Consider the following 19,550-nt stretch of genomic DNA (forward strand, 5'->3'; position numbering starts at 1 on the left):
TTTAAAAATAAAGTTTTATTGTAACACATCTGCATTTATTTATGTAGTGTGGCTATTTTTGGTCCACAGGTGTAGAATTAAGTAGTTGTGAGACAATGATTCCGAGACATCAAATATGAAGAGGACTTCTAAAAGTTCATGTGAAGATACTACTAGCTTTTAATTCCATTTTTCCCTCCATAGGTTTTTGAAGCCCCCTCTTACTTACTGTCTGACTTGTTAGCAAAGTTTAGTAATCCCTGGTGCAGCTAGATGGAATTTAAAATTTTCCTTAGAAAATGTACTAAAATTAAAATCAATCTATGTTGGTTTAAAAGTCTAACCATAATATCTTTGATAACAAGATTTTTTATTACCCCCTCCCCTCCAATATACAAGATTCTAAAGTGCTACCTAGTGTCTGTTGGAATTGTCATTGCTTTCATGACAGCTTGAACAACTTTATTTGGTACCAGTGTCCTGTGATTGTATGCTACCTGATGAAGTAGTTATAAGTCAGTCAGTTTTCTTTGGTACAGTGATTCTGTTTAGTTTTTCCATCTTGATGCTTCCCCTCCCTCCCTCCCTCCCTCCCTCCCTCCCTCCCTTCCTCCCTCCCTTACTTCCTCCCTTCCACATTCTTTCAGAAATCCAAGGCTTGATTTCTTACCAGGTTTTTCAACTTCAGAATGTGAATCATATTCTTCCCTTTTGATTTTTTTTAAATTTTAACAATTTATTAGGGGCTCATACAATTCTTATCACAGTTCATACATATACATACATCAATTGTATAAAGCACATCTGTACAGTCTTTGCCCTAATCATTTTTTTCTCCTCTTTTCTTTTTTTACATTTTATTAGGGACTCATACAACTCTTATCACCATCCATACATATACATACATCAATTGTATAAAGCACATCCATACATTCCCTGCCCCAATCATTCTCAAGGCATTTGCTGTCCACTTAAGCCCCTTGTATCAGGTCCTCTTTTTTTTCCCCCCTCCCTCCCCTTTCCCCCCTCCCTCATGTGCCCTTTGTAATTTATACCTTGTTATTTTGTCATATCTTGCCCTATCCGGAGTCTCCCTTCCCCCCTTCTCTGCTGTCCCTCTCCCCTTTTGATTTTCTAACAGGTCTTTGCATATTTCACCAAAATATTATGTCTTCTTGAATCTCACTTTGAAATCTTTTTAGTTCCTTTACTTCATCGTTTCTTCCATTTACTTTAGCTCCTGTGTGATGAAGAGCACTTTTTAGTCTTTATTTTGGTCTTTTTTCCCCCTTTCCCTTTCTAATGGCCTTTCATTAATTGATGTATGTGATATCCTTGATGTCTTCCATCTACTGTTTTGGTCTTAATTTATTAGTGCTTTTTGTGTTAAAAATTCCTGCAGGATTTATTCAAGGTTTTACTTTGACTTTCATGGACTTGTTTAGATTGTCTTCAGCTTTACCTTGAACTTAACACATAGAGTAATTGATGGTCTACTTCACAGCAGACCCCAGACTTTGTCCTGATTGATGGTATTGCACTTTTTCATCATCTCTTTCTCCAGATGTCATCTGTTTAATTCCCCTGTAATTATTCTGGTCAGGTCCATGTGTATTGTCATCGGGTGTGTGAATTTGTATACTATCAAGCAGAAGAGCCTACAATTTACAGATGACACAACTTTACTTGCTGAATAAGAAGAGGATCTGAAGTACTGCCTGATGCAAATCAAAGACTACACCCTCCAGTGTGGGTTACACCTTAACATAAAGAGAGTAACACCTCACAACTAGAAACAAACAAACAAACCAACCAACCCAAAACAAGTAAATAAAACCCAAACCCTCACAACTGGACCAATAAGTGACATCATGGTAATGCGGAGAAAAGGTTGATGTGGTCATGAAATCTGTTTTACTTGGATTTACAATCACTGCCCATGAAGGCAGCAGTAGTCAAAAAAAATATCATATGTCCGTGGGCACATCTGTTCGACACACCTCTTTAAAGTATTAAAAACCAAAGATTGTCGCATTGAGTAATAAAGTATGTCCAGCTTTAAGGCCTGTTATTTTCATTTGCTTCATATGCATGAAAGCTGGATAATACATAAGGATGCCCAAGCCCACTGCCTTCGACTAGATTCTGACTCATGGAGACCTTATAGGACAGTAGAAGTGCCCCATAGGATTTCCAAAGCTGTAAATCGTTATGGTAGCAGACTGTCACATCTTTCTCCTCAACGTAGCTGGTGGGTTTGAACCACTGACCTTTAGGTTGACAGTTGAGCATTTAACTTTTGCACTACCTGGGTTCCTAGAATAGAAAAACTGATGCATTTGAATTATGGTATTGGGAAAGAATATGGAAAATACCATGAACTACCAGAAGAACGAACAAATCTGTCTTTGAAGAAATAAAACCAGAATGCTCCTTAGAAGCACTTAGAGCAAATCTGTTTCATGTATTTAGAATTCCACATCAGTAGCTAATGAAGGTCCCAAATGCTTATTGCTTTGGTGGTATTAAATTTATTTGTACTTTGAGAAGGCACTTGAAGTGCTTCTTTATTGAGAAATTTGGAAGACATCTGAGAAATTTGGAAGACAGCTATTGTGTAAACTGGTGAGCAAATGGAATGTGAAGATTATCAAGCAATATCATTAGTGTCATATACTAGCAAAAGTTTGCGGGAGGTTATAATCAAGAGAAGACGTGGAGTGGAGGATATTACTGGTGATCTCGGTTGAAAGTAGAGAATACCAAAAAGACCTGTGCTTTATCTACTTGATGAAAGGGTTTGACTGTGGATCATAACAAATTATGTTACAAAGAACAGGAATCTTAAAATACCTAATTGGAACCTATATCTAGGTCAAAAGGCAATTTATTTATTTATTTATTTTCACATTTTATTAGGGGCTCATACAACTCTTATCAAAATCCATACATATACATACATCAATTGTATAAAGCACATCCGTACATTCTTTGCCATAATCATTTTCAAAGCATTTGCTCTCAAAAGGCATTTTTTTAAGCAGAGTCAGAATAGTCCATGGCTCAGAAACAAGATGCGGGACATGAGTTCATCTTGCATGTTCAGTCTTCATGCTGAACAAGTAATCTGAGAAACTGGACTATATCAAGGAGAACGTGACACCAGGATTGGAGGCTTACTACAACCTATGGTATACAGATGATACAATCCTGCTTGCTCAACATGAAGATGACTTGAAGCATTTACTCTTGAAGGTGAGAGACTTCAGTATGGATTATGTCAGAGAAAACAAAATAAAAATTTTTATCACTTGACCAATAAAAGCAGCATCATTGTAATTGGTGGGGGAGAGTCAGTGATTTATTTTCCTTGGGTTAATAGTCAACATCCTTGGAAGCAGCAGTCAAAAATTTAAAGGATGGATTATTACATTTGGCAAATCTTTAAAAACCTTTTTAAAAATAATTTTATTGGGGGCTTTTAATCTCATCACAATCCATACATTCATACAATGTGTTAAGCACATTTACACATATGCTGCCATCATCATTTTCTTTTATTTTTTTTGCCATCATTTTCAAAGCATTCTCTTCCCACTTGAGTTCCTGGTATTAGCTCACCATTTCTCCTTCCTCCCAACCCCCAGAACCCTTTTTTAAAGATGTCTCACTGATGAATTTGTGTCTGACTCTGGCTGTGGCCTTTTCCATTGCCCCATATGCACATGCAAACTGCAAGTTGAAAACAGGAAGCCAGAAGAATTGATGTTTTTAAACTCTGGTGTTGATATAGAATATTAAATAAACTGAACGGCACGAAAAAGTCTTAAACGAAACCCAACTAGAATCCCCCTTGGAGGCGAGGATAGTGAGACTTCTCCTTTACTTTGAACTTGTAATTGAATAAGACTCAAAAATGGCATCATTTTGATAGATGTTAGTGAAAATGGGAAACCACATACCAACAAAATAGATTGCAAAAAACTGAAAGTGACTTTTTTAACCAACGTTTTTGGAAAACATTAAACAGCTTATCTTTAATTAAATGTTTATTTACACTCAAAAATGGAAAACTAAGCAAATAAATTATCTGTTAAAATAACTTTTGTGCTAAAATGAGATTTAATGGTCAATGCAGGGGATTTAATTTACATGTAAGTTATAAATGAATATAGTATTTTCAACATGGAAAGTTGTTAATATTGAATAGTAGAACCGTTAGAACTATGGACCAAATCACGATGAGTAGAAATGTGCCTAAGACTTGGAAAATAGATTCTTGGGTTACTTGTTCTCTTTTCTGTACTTGTATGTTTAAAGTTAGTTTTCTTATAACTAAAATTGAACATTGCTTGATGTTTATTTCATTGTGAAACTAGTGGTTGATTTTTGCTGTGTAAACATACAATTCTCAGACCAGATAAGCACACTTGGATTTCATTTTCAAGTGTAATGAAGAATCCTAGCCTTGGTCTTGTTGCTTATTATATAAAACAACTTGCCAAACATTGTAAAAGGTGAAAATTACCACAAAATACTCATTGTTCATTGCACTGTATTGTTGCTTCCTAGCAGTCTAGAACATGTCTAGGAACAGATTGGTAAATGTCACCATAATGTATCTTTAGACTGCATTAACAGACGCAGTGCAGACCCAGGCTGAATAAAATATTCAGAGCAAAGGTTCTTCAACCAGGCAATTGTACATTTGTTTGAAAATGGGAAAATAACCATTTTTTCCATTTCTTTTAAGTGGTTTTCAGTTAAGGGTTGAGATTACTTGATGTGGTTCATTTTACCCAAGCAATAATTGAACATTTTAAGATTTCCATGTGTGATAGTTTTTTTTCTAAAGATTTTATTTCATTTTAAATGCATTTGAATTGCTAACATTTTCCCTAGGACAGCTACAGACTTTGACTAATTTAAGTGATGAAAATGATATAGTTATTTTAGCTAGTTTCTATACATTTCTTTTTATTCAAAGCATTTGGCAGAATTTGTCTTACTGTTTTTTAAAATTCTGTTTTGAAAGCACTCGTGCAATTCATTTATTAGCCCAAATATCTTTTTTGATAACTTTTCTGTCAAACCTGGTATTTGATGGCTGTATATACAAGCTGTCCCCCCAGGCTTCTATAGGATTTCTGACATTTTTAGATAGAATTGCTTTCATTTAATTTTCAAAATGTAAGGTTAGGATCTTACCCACTCCTCTCAGGGAAATGAAGCATTCAGTGGACCAGTCGTTGACTGGGCACAAATCGGTATAGAAGACCATACAGATCCTCTAAGATTGTTTTTGTTTTTATATGTGAATATAAAATATATCTTTGTTTTCATCTATTCTTTTCAATACAGTTTTTTTTCCCTCACCTTTCTAATTTCACTACTATTTCCATATCTGTATAACATGAATAGTTAACTGATGAAATCTTTGGAGTCATCAATCTGTATATTGAAGCTGGTTTTCTTTTATCTGTCTCTTTACAATGATGTAACAGGTCATTAATAGGTTGATTTATCATACTATTGGAGAGAGAGCTTTTTCAATTCCATGTACTATGTGTTGTAGTCCATAATCTTACTCAGTATAATTTTCCATGTTGGCATTTGGTACTCACTGACAGAATTTTCTCTTTGTGGGCATTAAATTCTACTAAAGTAACAGTGCTATTTGTTTTCAAAGTGAAGTAGTCATCTAAAATAAGCAGTACTTTTTGTTTGCTGCATAACCAATTTGCTTCTTTCAAGTTTTCCTGGAGATATTGATATATTTGTATGTAGTAATTTTTCATCAGTAACCTCATCAAACTCAGACCCAGTGCCATTGAGTTGATTTTGACTAATAGCGAGCCCTGTAGGGCAGAGTAGAAGAGCCACTGTGGGCCTCCAAGACTGTAAATCTTTATGAGAGCAGAAAGCCTCATCTTGCTCCTGAGCAGCGGCTGGTGCTTTGAAACTGCTGACCCTCTTGACAACCCAGCTCATAATCATCCTCATCAGACATGTTTTTATACCTAATGTCCTATTCTTCTGTCTCATAGGTTTCTTCAGAAATCACCACAGGGAATTGGTTGTGCTTGTAAAACCCATGTGCTAACAAAATAGGAAACTGAGGGGCATAAAGGACAATAGTATGAGTAGAGCAAAAATAAGAAGATTTATTATAGTTGCATTCACAATACATGTGGGTTAATGTAGCAGCTATGGGAAAGATTTGGATAAGTACCTTTGCATCACAGTACAAAACCCGAAACTCTATAATTAAAACTTCCTTCTTAATTTTGTAGATTATTAAGAGTATATTTCATTTACAGTGTATAAGGAGAATTTGTGGGTAGTAATTTGTGAGAATGGAGCAGGAGATACTGATATCAGTTTACCTCTTCTCTATGAAGTACAGTGCACACTGCTAATGTTAAGTTCCCTAATTTAGGACAAATGCTGAGAATGGATTCAGTGACATAGATGTGGTTCTGTTGTGTACTGCCATACAGAGCTGGGAATGAAATTACCAGCAAGACGACCTGGTCACTAAATGTTACTTTACACAGTTCTTTTACTTCAATTGTTAGAACCCAACTTTGTTGTTGTTAGGTGCCATTGACTCATAGTGACTGTATGTACAACAGAAGGAAACACTGCCCTGTCCTGTGCCGTCCTCACAAATCTTATGTTTGAGCCCATTGTTGCAGCCACTGTGTCAGTCCATCCTGTCGAGAACTTCCTCTGTTTCTCTGCCTCTCTTCTTTACCAAGCATGATGTCCTTCTCCAGGCACTGGTCTCTCCTGATAATAGATTCAAAGTGTATGAGATAAAAGATCTCCATCCTTGCCTCTAAGAGGCATACTAGCTGAACTTCTTCTAAGATGCATCTTTTTGTTCTTTGGCAGTCATGGTTCTCCCACGGACTTAATATTTTTGGCTTAATCCTGTGACTCGAACTCGGGCAACACCAAATCCAGTTGGCAGATTATTCTCTGTGCAACTTTTGTTGTTAGATGCTGTGGATTTGGCCCCAGCTCTTATCAACCCCATGTACAACAGAATGAAACACTGCCTTAGCCTGCACCAAACTAATAGCTGCAATGTTTGAGCCATTGGTTGCAAACAATGTCAATCCTTATTGTTTACTGTCTCTTCATCTATTTCACCTTACCCTCTACATAAGTGACTAAAGGGATTAGAGAGTGCTACTCACATTGTAATCTATACCCCTTAAAAATGTTGGCCCTCATTTTCTGAAATGGCCTCAGTTGTGACCTGTCATGTTGGCTTCTTCCTAAGTCTGATTTTTGCTGCGTGACCTTAAAATTGGTGCTTTTCACAATATGTTGTTTTAAACCTCGCATCTTTACTGGTGACTTTCAAGAGTGAGAAACTGGAGGAACCTCACTTCTACCAACAAAGAGACCAAAATGGAGCATGCCCTTTGCGCTGTGTGCTCTGCACTGATAATCTCTTGAGTCCAGGGAAGACAGAAGCCAAGACACGTGGAGATCTTTTTTTTTTTTTTTTGAACAATTAAAAATCAGAATTTTTAATACCAGAATAGTTGTCCAACACATGGAGATCTTTAAGGAACTAGGAAGTAGATCCTGAAGGGACAGGGACCTTCATCTAGAGATGGCACAGAGAAAGCCTTACCCCAGAGCCAGAGCTCTGAATTTAGACTCTAGCTCCCTAACTTGTGAGAAAATAAATTTCTGTTGGTTAGGGGGGGTTAGTGAGGTGCTACTCCAGAAGTTTTTAGAAAATGTCTAAGGCTCATTCATGGGCCAATATCTGTGACTAGGGGAGTTCTGTATACTAGTTGACTGTTTTTTCTTGGTAAGTAACCATGATTATAGTAGCCCTGGTGTTGGTCTTCTAACAGCAAGGTCAACAGTTCAAAACCACTCAGCGCTCTGTGGGAAAAAGAGAGGGCTATCTACTCTGGTAAAGAGTTAAGCCTCAAAAAGACACAGAGGCAGTTTTACTCTGTCTGCTCTATAGGGTCTCAATGAGTTGGCATTGATTCCCTAGCAGTGAGTTTCACTCATGATCAGGGTGGATCAACTTTCTCTGAAGTACAAAAGTTGGGGAATCATAAGAGGAAGGAAAGACATGGATGTCAAACAGGTAGCTCACATTGTCCAAATCAAATCAAATTCTTTGTAATAAAATATACTACTGCCATGTATGGGATTGTAGTCTTTCCCTGTTTATTAACATTAAAAATATTAAGTGGAACTATTGTGAAGTACTCTTTGTGATCCTCATCCAGATCTAGAATTGGATCATGCTTGCCTTTGCCCCTCTTTATGATAAATGTCCCTGCGGTAATAGTTGCTTTTGTAAATAATACCAAACTAGTCCCAAGGAATAGAGAAAGTCCCAAATGTCCAACCCTTCCAAGATGCTATTCAGCTCCATGTCCCCTCGACTCCTCCCTGGAGTATATTTTCTCATTTTCTGGATTCTTTGAAATCACTGCAGTGTCCCACAGAAACTTTTGAAAGTTTGAGCAAATGTCTTCTGTGGTAGTAGGTGGTGCTGTGCAGTCCATAAGCCGAAGGTCATGCAAAGGTAAGCCTGATGCTAGGTCCAGAGGACACGCTCCACTCCTGGTTCTTGCCAGCAATGACATCGCAGGGAGTTGTGTTCAGAATTACTCACAGTCAAATCTTATCACAGTGCCTTCCCCCATCTTCTTATCAGGCTCATACAGGGAACGATCGTTTGGTGGAAATTACATTGAGTGTCAGTGGAGTAATCAAATTAAGATATAACTTCACTCAAAAATAATTTATTCTCCACTCCTGACCTATATCCTACTTATGTGCACATATGACCTGTAGCCTCTGGCAGGAGGTTTTTTAGTAGGCATTGGCCTTCCAATTTTACCTGCCAGGTTTCTTCCCAGGCCACTCCGGAAGCAGCTTTTTCTCTCATCTATAAGTCCTTTTGTCAAAAGTAATAAGTAACAGTGACCCAGATAACTTTTAAAAAGTGTGGCCCAATTCAAAACCTCTACTAAGGTCAGATCTTTTTTTATTATTATTAAATTATCTTACTGGGGGCTTGTACAACTCTTATCACAGTCTACACATACATCCATTGTGTCAAGCACTCCTATACATTTGTCTCCCTCATCATTCTCAAAACATTTGCTTTCCACTTGAGCCCCTGGATTCTGCTCCTCATTTTCCCCCTCCTTCTCTGCTCCCCCCTCCCTCATGAGCCCTTGATTTATAAATTATTATTATTTTGTCATATCTTACACCGTGTGACATCCCCCTTCACCCACTTCTCCACTGTCTGTCCCCCAGGGAGGAGGTTATATGTAGATCCTTGTAATCTGTTCCTCCCTTCTCCACATCTTCTCTCCACCCTCCCGGTATCGCCATTTTCTTTTCTTTTTGTTTGTTTTGGTATATTGTAAGAACTAATAAACCTCAAAATAATAACTGATGCATTCTACAAGTTTTTAGACTATGTTTCCTGGTTTTCAGAATACCTTAGGTATTTTTTTTTTTAATGATTTCAAGGGCTCCATACAACACCCTCCCAGTATCACCCCTCACACCACTGGTCCTGAAGGGATCATCCGCACTGGATTCCTTGTGTTTCCAGCTCCTGTCTGTACCAGTGTCCATCCTCTGGTCTAGCCAGACTTGTAAGGTAGAATTGGGATCATGATAGTGGGGGTTAGGAAGAAGCATTTAGGAACTAGAGGAAAGTTGTATATTTCATCGTTGCTATACTGCACCCTGACTGGCTCGTCTCCTCCCCGAAACCCTTCTGTAAGGGGATGTCCAATGGCCTACAAATGGGCTTTGGCCACTCCACACTCCCCTCTCATTCACAGTGACATGATTTTTTTGTTCTGATGAAGCCTGCCAGTATTTTCACCACTGGTCCTGAGGTGTTCTTCTCTCCTGGATTCCCTGTGTTTCCAGTTCCTATCTGTACCAGTGTACATCCTCCGGTCTAGCACGATTTGTAAGGTAGAATTGGGATGATGATATTGGTGGTGGAGGGGAAGCATTCAGGAACTAGAGAAAAGTTATATGTTTCATCATTGCTACACTGCACCCTGACTAGCCCTTCTCCTCCCTGCGACCCCTCTGTAAGAGAATGTCCAGTTGCCTACAGGTGGGCTTTGGGTCCCCACTCCGCACTAGGTCAGATCTTAATCCTATCTTATTCCTGTTTGTTAGCCGACAACGCGCTTCAAAATGGGACTGTGTGCACAGGCGAAGAAACCCAGAATTATATTAGTAAGACATTATGACTGGAAGGGCCATATTAATTGAGACCCTCACAAAGCAGTAATCAGTATTCCTATTGGGTTACTATTAATTTCCTTTTATTTTTTCAGTCTGTTACCTAATTGTACATAAAAAATTACTAATTTTAAAAACTGAAAATTTTTTCTTGTGCAGTTTTTTGTATTACAGAGATATTATTACAAGCTACTAACATGTTAAGTCCTCCAGACTTAGAAATCAAGCTAAGAAAAATTTTATGACTCTTGATTTTTTTTGGGGGGGGGAGGGTAAATAATAAGCTAGTTCCTGTGTAATAAAAATCTGGGATTAAGAATGTTAAAACCCAAACCCACTGTGATTGCTTTGATAGCAATTCATGGTGACCCTAATAGGATAGAGTAGAATTGCCTCTTTGGGTTTCTGAGACAAAGTCTTTACGGGAACAGAAAGCCTTAGTTTTCTCCTGTGGGAGGAGCTGCTGGATTGAACTGCTGACGTGGTTGGCAGCCCAATATGTAACCCTCTGTGCCTCGCATGTTTTAGAGGACCCCTGGTGATACAGTGGTTAAAGGCTCAGCTGCCATCTACAGGTTTGATGGTTTTAACTTACTAGCTGCTCTGTGGGAGAAAGTTGTAGCATTCTGCTTCTTGAAATATGTAGTCTCGGAACTCATGGGGACATTTCTGCTCAGTCCTAAAACATTGGTATACATTGGAATGGCTGTTTCAGCAATGGATTTTGTTTGGGTTTTATTGTTGTTTTAGAGATTGATGAGTAGAACCGTGATTTATTTCTGCTTTTCTATTATTAGATAATAACAGGAGTGTAGGTGGGTGTTTAGAATGAAGTATACCTGCATCAGGATTGCTTGCCCACAAAGAAGTTTTAAAAATAAAACAAATATTCTTAATTTCTTATCTAAAAATCTTTTATGGAACTCCTGTATTTATGACAAATAAACTTAAATGGAGATATGCATATTATCTTTTGAATATATTTTTTGGTTGTCAGACATGAATAAAGCTGTCTGTTACTTCCAAGCTTCTCTTTAGGGATTGAATATGTTCAAATCCTAACCTTTTTTACCTGTGGTTTTAATTCTAGTTGAAAATAGGACTTTTGTTTATTAATAAGGCCATATCAGTGTAGTGTGTCTTAATCACTTTTGAGATGTAAAAAAAGCCAATGAGGCACCACGCTGGCAAACACAACTGAGGGAAAGATAGATGCCCTGTCGAGGTTGGGAAGTGCAGAGAAAAGCCAGGGCTAGAGAATTGAGTCATCCATTTTCCCCAGAATGGATTGAGAAAAGAGGCTTCCACTTGAGCCCAGTACCTTCTGTTCATTAAAACTAATCACTGGTGGCATTTCTGTTACAATAGCGCTAAGAAACTAAGACACCAGGAATATTTTCTACCATTTCTAAAACTTCTAAGCCAGTCTGACCATTAGTGTGTTCATTTGCTCTTCCTTGTAGGACTTAGTGATATTGAATCAACAGACACTCCGGGAACACTGATCTTCAGTCACAGTGCCTTTTCCGTGGTAGTTGAATCGAGCAGTTTGACTAAAATCTCACAGCCTGCTGTCATTGAGTCCCTTCTGACTCAGCGGCCTTCCTTATCCAAGCCCCAAACCAAATTCACTGACATCAAGTCAATGCTTATTTAAAGTGACCCTACAGGGCAGGGTAGAACTGCCCCTGTAAATTTCTGAGCCTGTATTCTTTATGGGAGTAGAACGCCGACTTTTCTCCCCTCCCTGCTTTCAGCTGTTGGTTTCGAAATGCTAACGTAGCAATTAGCAGCCCGGTGAATAACCACTAAACCAAGGAATGCTTCTAGTGATCCTAGAGGGCAAAGTAAAACTGTCCCTGTGGATTACAGAGACTGAAAATCTTTACAAGCTTCGTTTTTATTCCCAAGGAGCGGAGCAGCTAGTGGGTTAGAACTGCTGACCTTGAGATTAGCAGCCTAATATATAGCCCAGTATGTCACCAGGGCTCCCTACTTAAGATTAAGAACCAAACTCACTGTATAGCCCAGTATGTCACCAGGGCTCCCTACTTAAGATTAAGAACCAAACTCACCGCTTTTGAGTTGATTCTGAGCCTATTTTTGCCATTTTACCTCAGATCTGAAAGCTCTTAAGAACTTTTGAGATAATTGTTGAGTTACTATCGCTACTAACTTTTTTCGCTTATTGACAAAAATTCAAAAGAAAATAGTTTTTAAAGTTTTGCTCTGAATAAATTGTAATGACAGTACAGTTCAAAGAACTTCCCCAGATCTACCATATTTCAGGATATTTGCTTTTCATCTCACACATATGCGTACAAAGGGGCTTCATAAAGCTTTTGGAAAAAATGGAATGAAAAGATAATAGAAATTTTCCTCTGATTTTTTTGGAAACTCTGGTTCATTATTTTATTATTTGTTTTATTTGAGACTTAAGTTGCATGTGTCTCATCTCTTTTTAATCTTTTTTATATACTTTCTAAGGACAGCAGTGTAATTACAAAATTCTGATATTTCACACTGATAAAATACTTTAACCCACAGTATTTTTCCTATTTAAATATTGCAATAATGTTCTTGATAGCAGTTTTTATTTAATTTCTTCTCTTGTTTTCTTGATAGCAGTTTTTAAAACAATGTATAATCAATTCAGGATCATGTATTCTATTAATTGTCATGTAACTATTTTAAACAAATGATTGGTCTTTAAATGGTAACTATTGATTTTTGGTTTTGTTCTTGACAGCTAAACCAGGTGGACAAGTGAAGTGTCAGTATATATCTGCTGTGGATAAAGTTATATTTGTGGATGATTATGCAGTAGGGTGTAGGAAGGACCTTAATGGAATCTTGCTGTTAGACACTGCTCTGCAAACGCCAGTTTCAAAGCAGGATGATGAGGTTCAGCTTGAATTACCTGTTACAGAGGTAGGTTGAGATAAATATCGTTGTATACCTTGATTTAATGTTCTCAAACCTCGTAGCTGTTAAGTGAAATTGGCGGTTCATTGGGTATGCTGTATATGCACCTCTGTAAAACCCAACAATTAATGTATTGGACACATCTTTGTTTCAACATTTAGTTTTGCAGTGCATTATTAATTGGTGCTTATTTTAGGTCGCAATTGTTCATCAGTACAGGTTAAGCAGTTGTAATCGATAAGACCCCCCCTTCCCCAAGTACAATCACTTACAGAACAGTTTTTTCTTAGCAGGAGCAAGCAGCTCAGGGCTAAGTAACTGTAGGGCAGCACATCACGCAGTTGTAAGAAAGGACAGGAATAAGGCCCGGAGAGCTTATTTTGTGCATGTATTTGTGTGGTCTCTCCCGCCTCACATTCTCTCTTTCTCCATCTTTCTTATTTGTCTATCCCACACACGCTTTTCTGACATTTACACTCTTGCCAGGATTTAGTCACATGCCCATACAAAGTTGAGAGGGAAACTAGGAAAGAGAGGAATAGAAATTACTATTACAACCTCCAATTTTTACTCTGAAGCTTGTCTGTTTCTGAATAATTCCAGTTTAAAACTTTAACCTTATATATTGTTATTTAATATTGACTGTCCATTATTTATTGCTAAGTCTATCCCCATTTAGATTCTTTTGATTTTGAGTTGACAGTCATATCATTTGAAAGTAAGAGTTTCAAAGTTACTGGATTTTTTAATCATTTAAAGTAGAACATAGAAGATTATAATACAGTATGACATTATTTAACAAAATGGTCAGATTTGCTTTTGCTCTTCCTACTAAGTTGTTAATGTTTTACAATTGGGTATTGTTATACTTAGTTGATAAAAATCGATATAGTACACTTCCTATTTTTAGGGTATGAAAAGTCTCCTTGTGAATTTTAAGTACATTATTCATTTTGATACACTTTAAAAAAATGCCAAAAATATTTCTATTTAGATTTCTCATTTAGCTTACTATTACAGTAGTTTGCTGTATGTCAATACTGAAAGCATGTTACTGGAAATTGAAATTCTCAAAACAGAGTAGCCATATTTTTTGTTACTAAGGGTATATATCTGGAGGCATGACTTGAAATCTTTCAACATAGAATTCTACTTCTAAAATAAACGTCTTTTAAGTGTCTAATTTAAGGAATATATACCAGCTAATGTCTTAATAAAAGGTGTGTTGTATAGTAAAAGAAAGGTATATCAAGCTAGGTTCAGAATTATGGAATTACAGTCAGATACTTGTACATTTATATTAAACAGACACAAATCAGTATTTTTCCTGCTACACTAACTGAAGTGCTGTGTAGGTATACTGTGGGGGCGTCTGCTCCTCCTTCATTACCTTGTTGGCTCTCTGCCTTTTCACCTGAATAATCACATAATCTTGTTTGTAGACCTTCTGCCACCCCTGACACCCTTTATTGCCCCACATTAATTTGCACTGCCCTCTGTATAGCATGGGATCCTTACCATGATTTGGTGAGTGTAGATTTATTTTTTCCTGATATAAGCTATATATACAGGGTCTTCAAAAAGTTCTTTGGAAAATGGAATTGAAAGAGAATGGAATTTTTCACCTTCTTTTTGAAACTTAATTTCTATTAAGGTAGTTTATTGTGAATATGTAGTTAATAGTCAGAGGGCTTTTAAATATTTTACCAGTTGACCTAGTATGTAGCCCCTCATATTGCCTTAGTTTTGAAAGATTTTACCTTGATTTTATTTTTTATAATTTTTGTCTTTTTCATTTTTGCTTAGTTTCAGCTTGTCCAGTTTTAGTCCCTTAATTAGTTATTAATGACTACTGTATATTAAAGCTTGATTTTATAGTACTGTACCATGTCTTGCTTTATTTCTTTTAATAATAAAATTTCTTGATTCATTATTGTTAGTTATTTCCCCAACGTAAAAGTTGGTAAATTTCATTTTAGAACTTGCCAGAACCATTACAAATGAAAATAATCTGCAGTTCAATATGTGGTTTACTCTTCTCTTTACTTTTAGGCACAGCAGCTTTTATCAGCATGTTTAGAGAAGGTAGATATTTCTAGTACAGAGGGTTATGATTTGTTCATCACACAGCTCAAAGATGGTCTAAAAAATACATCTCACGAGACTGCTGCGAACCACAAAGTTGCAAAGGTAAGAAGTTTAAAACAAAAACAACTAACTTTGTTTTGGAGTTATAAAAGAGCATCTCCTCTTTTCTGCAAGTGTTGTGGTTCTAAACTTTTCTCCATATCTCATTAAATAAAACAATGCTGTACTTTTAGCCATTTCAAAGTTAAAATATTTTTACTGAAGAATTTTAATTTGTGGGAATGTTTTGCATACTGTGCTCATAAAGCTGCTGCAGGAATCCCTGGGTCGCACAGTCAGTCAAGCACTCATTGTGGAGCGTATCAGTCCAAACCCACCCAGAGGCCCCTGGGAAGACAGGTGATCTTCAACTCAGATCCACTGCTGTTGAGCTGATTCTGACCCATAGTGACCCTCTAGGACAGGCTAAATGTCCATGAGAAACTAGTAGGCAAAGAATGATAGCTTGCAGATTCCCATTCCCAGTATCAGACAGCAAAGAATTAGAGTAGGTTTAGAGCTGAGAGACAACAGTTTAATAACTGACACGTCTACGCTTTTGACTCATCAACATCTTCATACACATCTTCTATACTTATATAAACTTTCATGCAATAAAAATAGTATGCTTTCGATTAATAAGACTCTTTGCTCTTTTTTTTTTTTAAACACGTGAAGATTTTCTTCCCCAGAAAGGGGAATATACAAAAGTTCCAAGTTATAGTTAATGTTTAGTATTAGTCTCAATTTGTTTGGGTACTAATTACCACCAAACATTTTTACTTAAAATTATAAGTTTGTATGTATGTCTTTGTTTTTTCTGTATATCTACTTGACTCTCTAGCTATCTGATTTATGTAGTTGGGAAGGAGGAAAACAGCTGCTGCAGTTCTCCATCTACAATGGCTACGAGGCTGTCCTTGCTGTCTATGGCTTTTCTTCTATCACCTACTTCATGTTCTCTTTGTCCTTTTTTTAAACACCCACCCCCCCAAAAAAAACTTAGTTTGTATTTAATTTTGTGAGTAAAAGGTTATAAAGAAGAGCAAATTTCCATTGGTTAGATTTAGTACAAACATGATGAAAGAGAAAGTGGATTGTTCCTGTGTTAGGGTGGGTTTTCTGGGTCTCTTTGTCCTTTTCTAGTGCACCAACTAGTCAGGATTCTTGACACTGGCTTGGCACCCCATACCCCCTCTCCATGACCACCCCCCTCAAACAGTGTTTTAATTTAAATTCCTTGCTGCTTGTTCCTCATCTGGACCACTTAGTGTAATTCCAAGTGGCCAGAAAGTATCTGCAGGATGTTAGGATGATCAAGATCATTGCACACTAGGTATGGTAAAGAACGTGAGAAACATACCTAAGGTAAGTCTGAAGATTTCTTTTTGACCCTGCCTGGTTAAAGATTGCTTTTGTGGGTGGCCCTTAAACATTAGAGGGGGGAAAAAAGTCTTTTGTGGAGTTGTTATTGCCTATGAGGTATCAGAAGATGTGTTATTTGCTTTAACCAAATATTTCTTCTGGGAAGGAGCAGCATTGGTGTTAACCACTTGATAGTTCATAATAATCTACAGTCATCTTCAGTTTCTGTTTACCTTCCACATGGGCCTAGTAGGCCAGTGGAATGAGAGGCTGACCACCCTATATTTTTCAAGTTCTTAAGGAGGCATTCATCTTAGAAATTTCCCCAGGAATGCTTTATTAGAAAAATTCTGGGGCTTCCACTTGCCTTTCTATTTTGATAGTCTTCAGAGAATATCAGAGCCAGTAGAAGGATTTTTTAACCTATCAGTTTTACGACTCTTCCAATTATGCATTTAGGCCCTGGGGAAGTCATTCTAGGAGGGCTCCATGGGCCCACAAAAGCCATGGGAGACAATCTTGGGCTAAAGCACCATTAATTATCTGACCATCATAAGTCGCCCCCCTTCCCCCCACTGTACTGTGCTCAGAGTAGTGTTGTAGGTCAGTCTCTTGTAATGCTGGCAAGATCAAATGTTTTTTCTCCCCCTCATTCATGGTTACTGCAGTAAACATCCACAGTCCCTTTGATAAAGCTTTGAGGACGACTCATTTTATATACTTGGGACATTGTTGTAGGGTCCTTTTCTAGGGAGACTTGGCCTCTGTTATGACCAAGAGGCCTTGGAATCTGTGAACTGGTTAGGACTTGAAATCAGGTGGCGATTCAAATCACGTTGCTGACCCTAGTTTACCAGTTATATACCTACGCACTAATTTAATAAGATGCTGGAGTGTACTAGATAGAGCGCAAAGCCATTCATAAATGGGTAAGGGCTGGGATATGGAGAGGAAATCATAGACTTATTTCTCTGGAGGAATAATACTTAGCTATTTTGGAGTCTAATTTCTTCAGCAAGTATTGTAATACTAAATAGTTGGGGTTAACATTTGTTTATTGCCTACTCTGTCAACCCTGTACCAAGCCTTATTTGAATTCTCATAAGAACATTATATAATTCCATTCCCCCTATGTTACTGGCATCAACTCGATGGCAGTGAGTGAGTTCATGTTATAGAAGCAGGAAACTGATGTTCATTTTATCAGGGTCATTATAGTTGATGGTAACGCAAGGTTTCAAATCTAGGTATATGTGACTTACAATGCCTGTGTTTTTAGTAACTACTTTTGGATTATGATGAAACAATAGAATAAGCATCTTTTAAGCAGAGCTGTCTTCATATGTCCCGGTAATGTATAAGTACACACATGTTCTTAGGAATGGAGGTATTTGAGTGTCTGGTGCATGATGTTGCATATATGCTAGAGGAATGAAAAATGGGAGAGGCTTTTCGTATGCTTACTTACCGTGCATGGAATATAGAAGAGTACTTGTTGCCATCTAGCTCTAAGTTAGCTTTTTCACATAAATCTGTTGAAGGTTCACTTTAAAAACATTTTTATGTTTGAAATGAACTTGTAAGTCATTAAAGACTCCAGGTGCACTCAGTTTTGCTTTTCCTCCATTTATCACCACTCAGACCAATGTTTAGACCCGTGGGAGAAAAATTTGGAGGGTAGAAGTTTTCACTTTTTACATCACCTCAAGTGTGTGCTTTAAATGATGAACCGGTGGAGTAAACTGTCTTTAAATTGATAAATTGCCCTTTATGTGGTCGCTTGTAAGATAATGATTTGAGCCTTTTGAGTAAGTTCTCCCTTGTTTCCGCTCTGCTGTTTTCTTAGTGGGCCACAGTTACATTTCATCTTCCTCATCATGTGTTGAAGTCCATTGCCAGTGCCATTGTGAACGAACTCAAGAAAGCAAATCAGAATGTTGCTGCCTTACCTGTGGCATCCTCAGTGATGGACAGACTGTCTTACCTCTTACCTAGCGCACGTCCAGAACTTGGAGTGGGGCCTGGCCGTTCTGTAGACAGGTATGAACTATGTGAAAAAGAGATAGAATTGAGTAACCTGTCGAATTAACCAATAATTATAAATGATATAATTAAAAATATTTTAATGTATATTTAACACTTCATATCTGCCTATACTTCTCTCATAATACTAAACTGAAAAAAACTACCCCTTGGGGTTAGTATGAGTCACCATAATACAATGCTGAGTAAACCTACACTCTAACAATATTAGAAGAAATCATGTACAAATTCAAGGGGTGGGGGCAGTTAAGAAGCATTTTCCTAATCTCTTTGTGATAACCTTTATCACATTTTTCTTGTTTTTTTACCCCCTACCTGCTATCAGTTGCAATTTTGTGTGAAGCAATGTAAATTTTGCTCAGAAATCCTTACTTGATGCCTATTTTGTAATATTGTTGTGGTCCTTCAAATAATCACTCATTGTCTATTGGATTGACTACCAGAGAATTATATTTTAATTTGAAAACACGCATCAAGAGTTCCTATTTTGTAATACCTTAGAGACTACAACATTCTTGGAAAAAGGCAGTTTCTGGATGGTGAACAGAAAACCCTGTTTTCTACTTAAAGAAAAATTAAATTAGAAAATGCTTTCACAATATGGTTAAGAGCATCCTTCGGTTGCGGTTCTGTCCCATTACGTAAAACCGGCACTTGATGAAAGCATGAGTCTCTCCATCCATGTCAGAGTTCTGTCCTCCGCGTGGTCCTTGCTCCACGTTGATCAGTTTAATCTACCCTTGGGATCGTCCATCAGCAGCCGCCATCCGTCACTGTTTTTCTCCCTAGCCTGTTTAAGGAGCACTTCTAAACGTGATCACTGCTGAATTGACAGTAAA

At 37.4% G+C, this 19,550-nt stretch overlaps 1 protein-coding gene across 12 annotated transcripts in view; it reads left to right on the forward strand.

The window, feature by feature from the left end:
• The window catches only part of BIRC6 (baculoviral IAP repeat containing 6), a 224,499-nt gene that overhangs the window by 17,520 nt on the left and 187,429 nt on the right, over positions 1–19,550 (forward strand). For all 12 annotated transcript variants that reach the window (XR_012780680.1, XM_075536115.1, XM_075536120.1 and 9 more), the window contains exons 2-4: positions 13,001–13,182; positions 15,229–15,366; positions 18,515–18,708. Coding sequence is in view for 11 of the 12 variants with exons in the window: in XM_075536115.1 (XP_075392230.1) it covers positions 13,001–13,182; positions 15,229–15,366; positions 18,515–18,708 (514 nt within the window). In the remaining variant the exon portion in view is untranslated. The remainder of the gene's footprint in view (positions 1–13,000; positions 13,183–15,228; positions 15,367–18,514; positions 18,709–19,550) is intronic.

Source organism: Tenrec ecaudatus, chromosome 17 (genome assembly GCF_050624435.1).
Source record: "Tenrec ecaudatus isolate mTenEca1 chromosome 17, mTenEca1.hap1, whole genome shotgun sequence".
NCBI classification, from domain to species: Eukaryota; Metazoa; Chordata; class Mammalia; order Afrosoricida; family Tenrecidae; genus Tenrec; species Tenrec ecaudatus.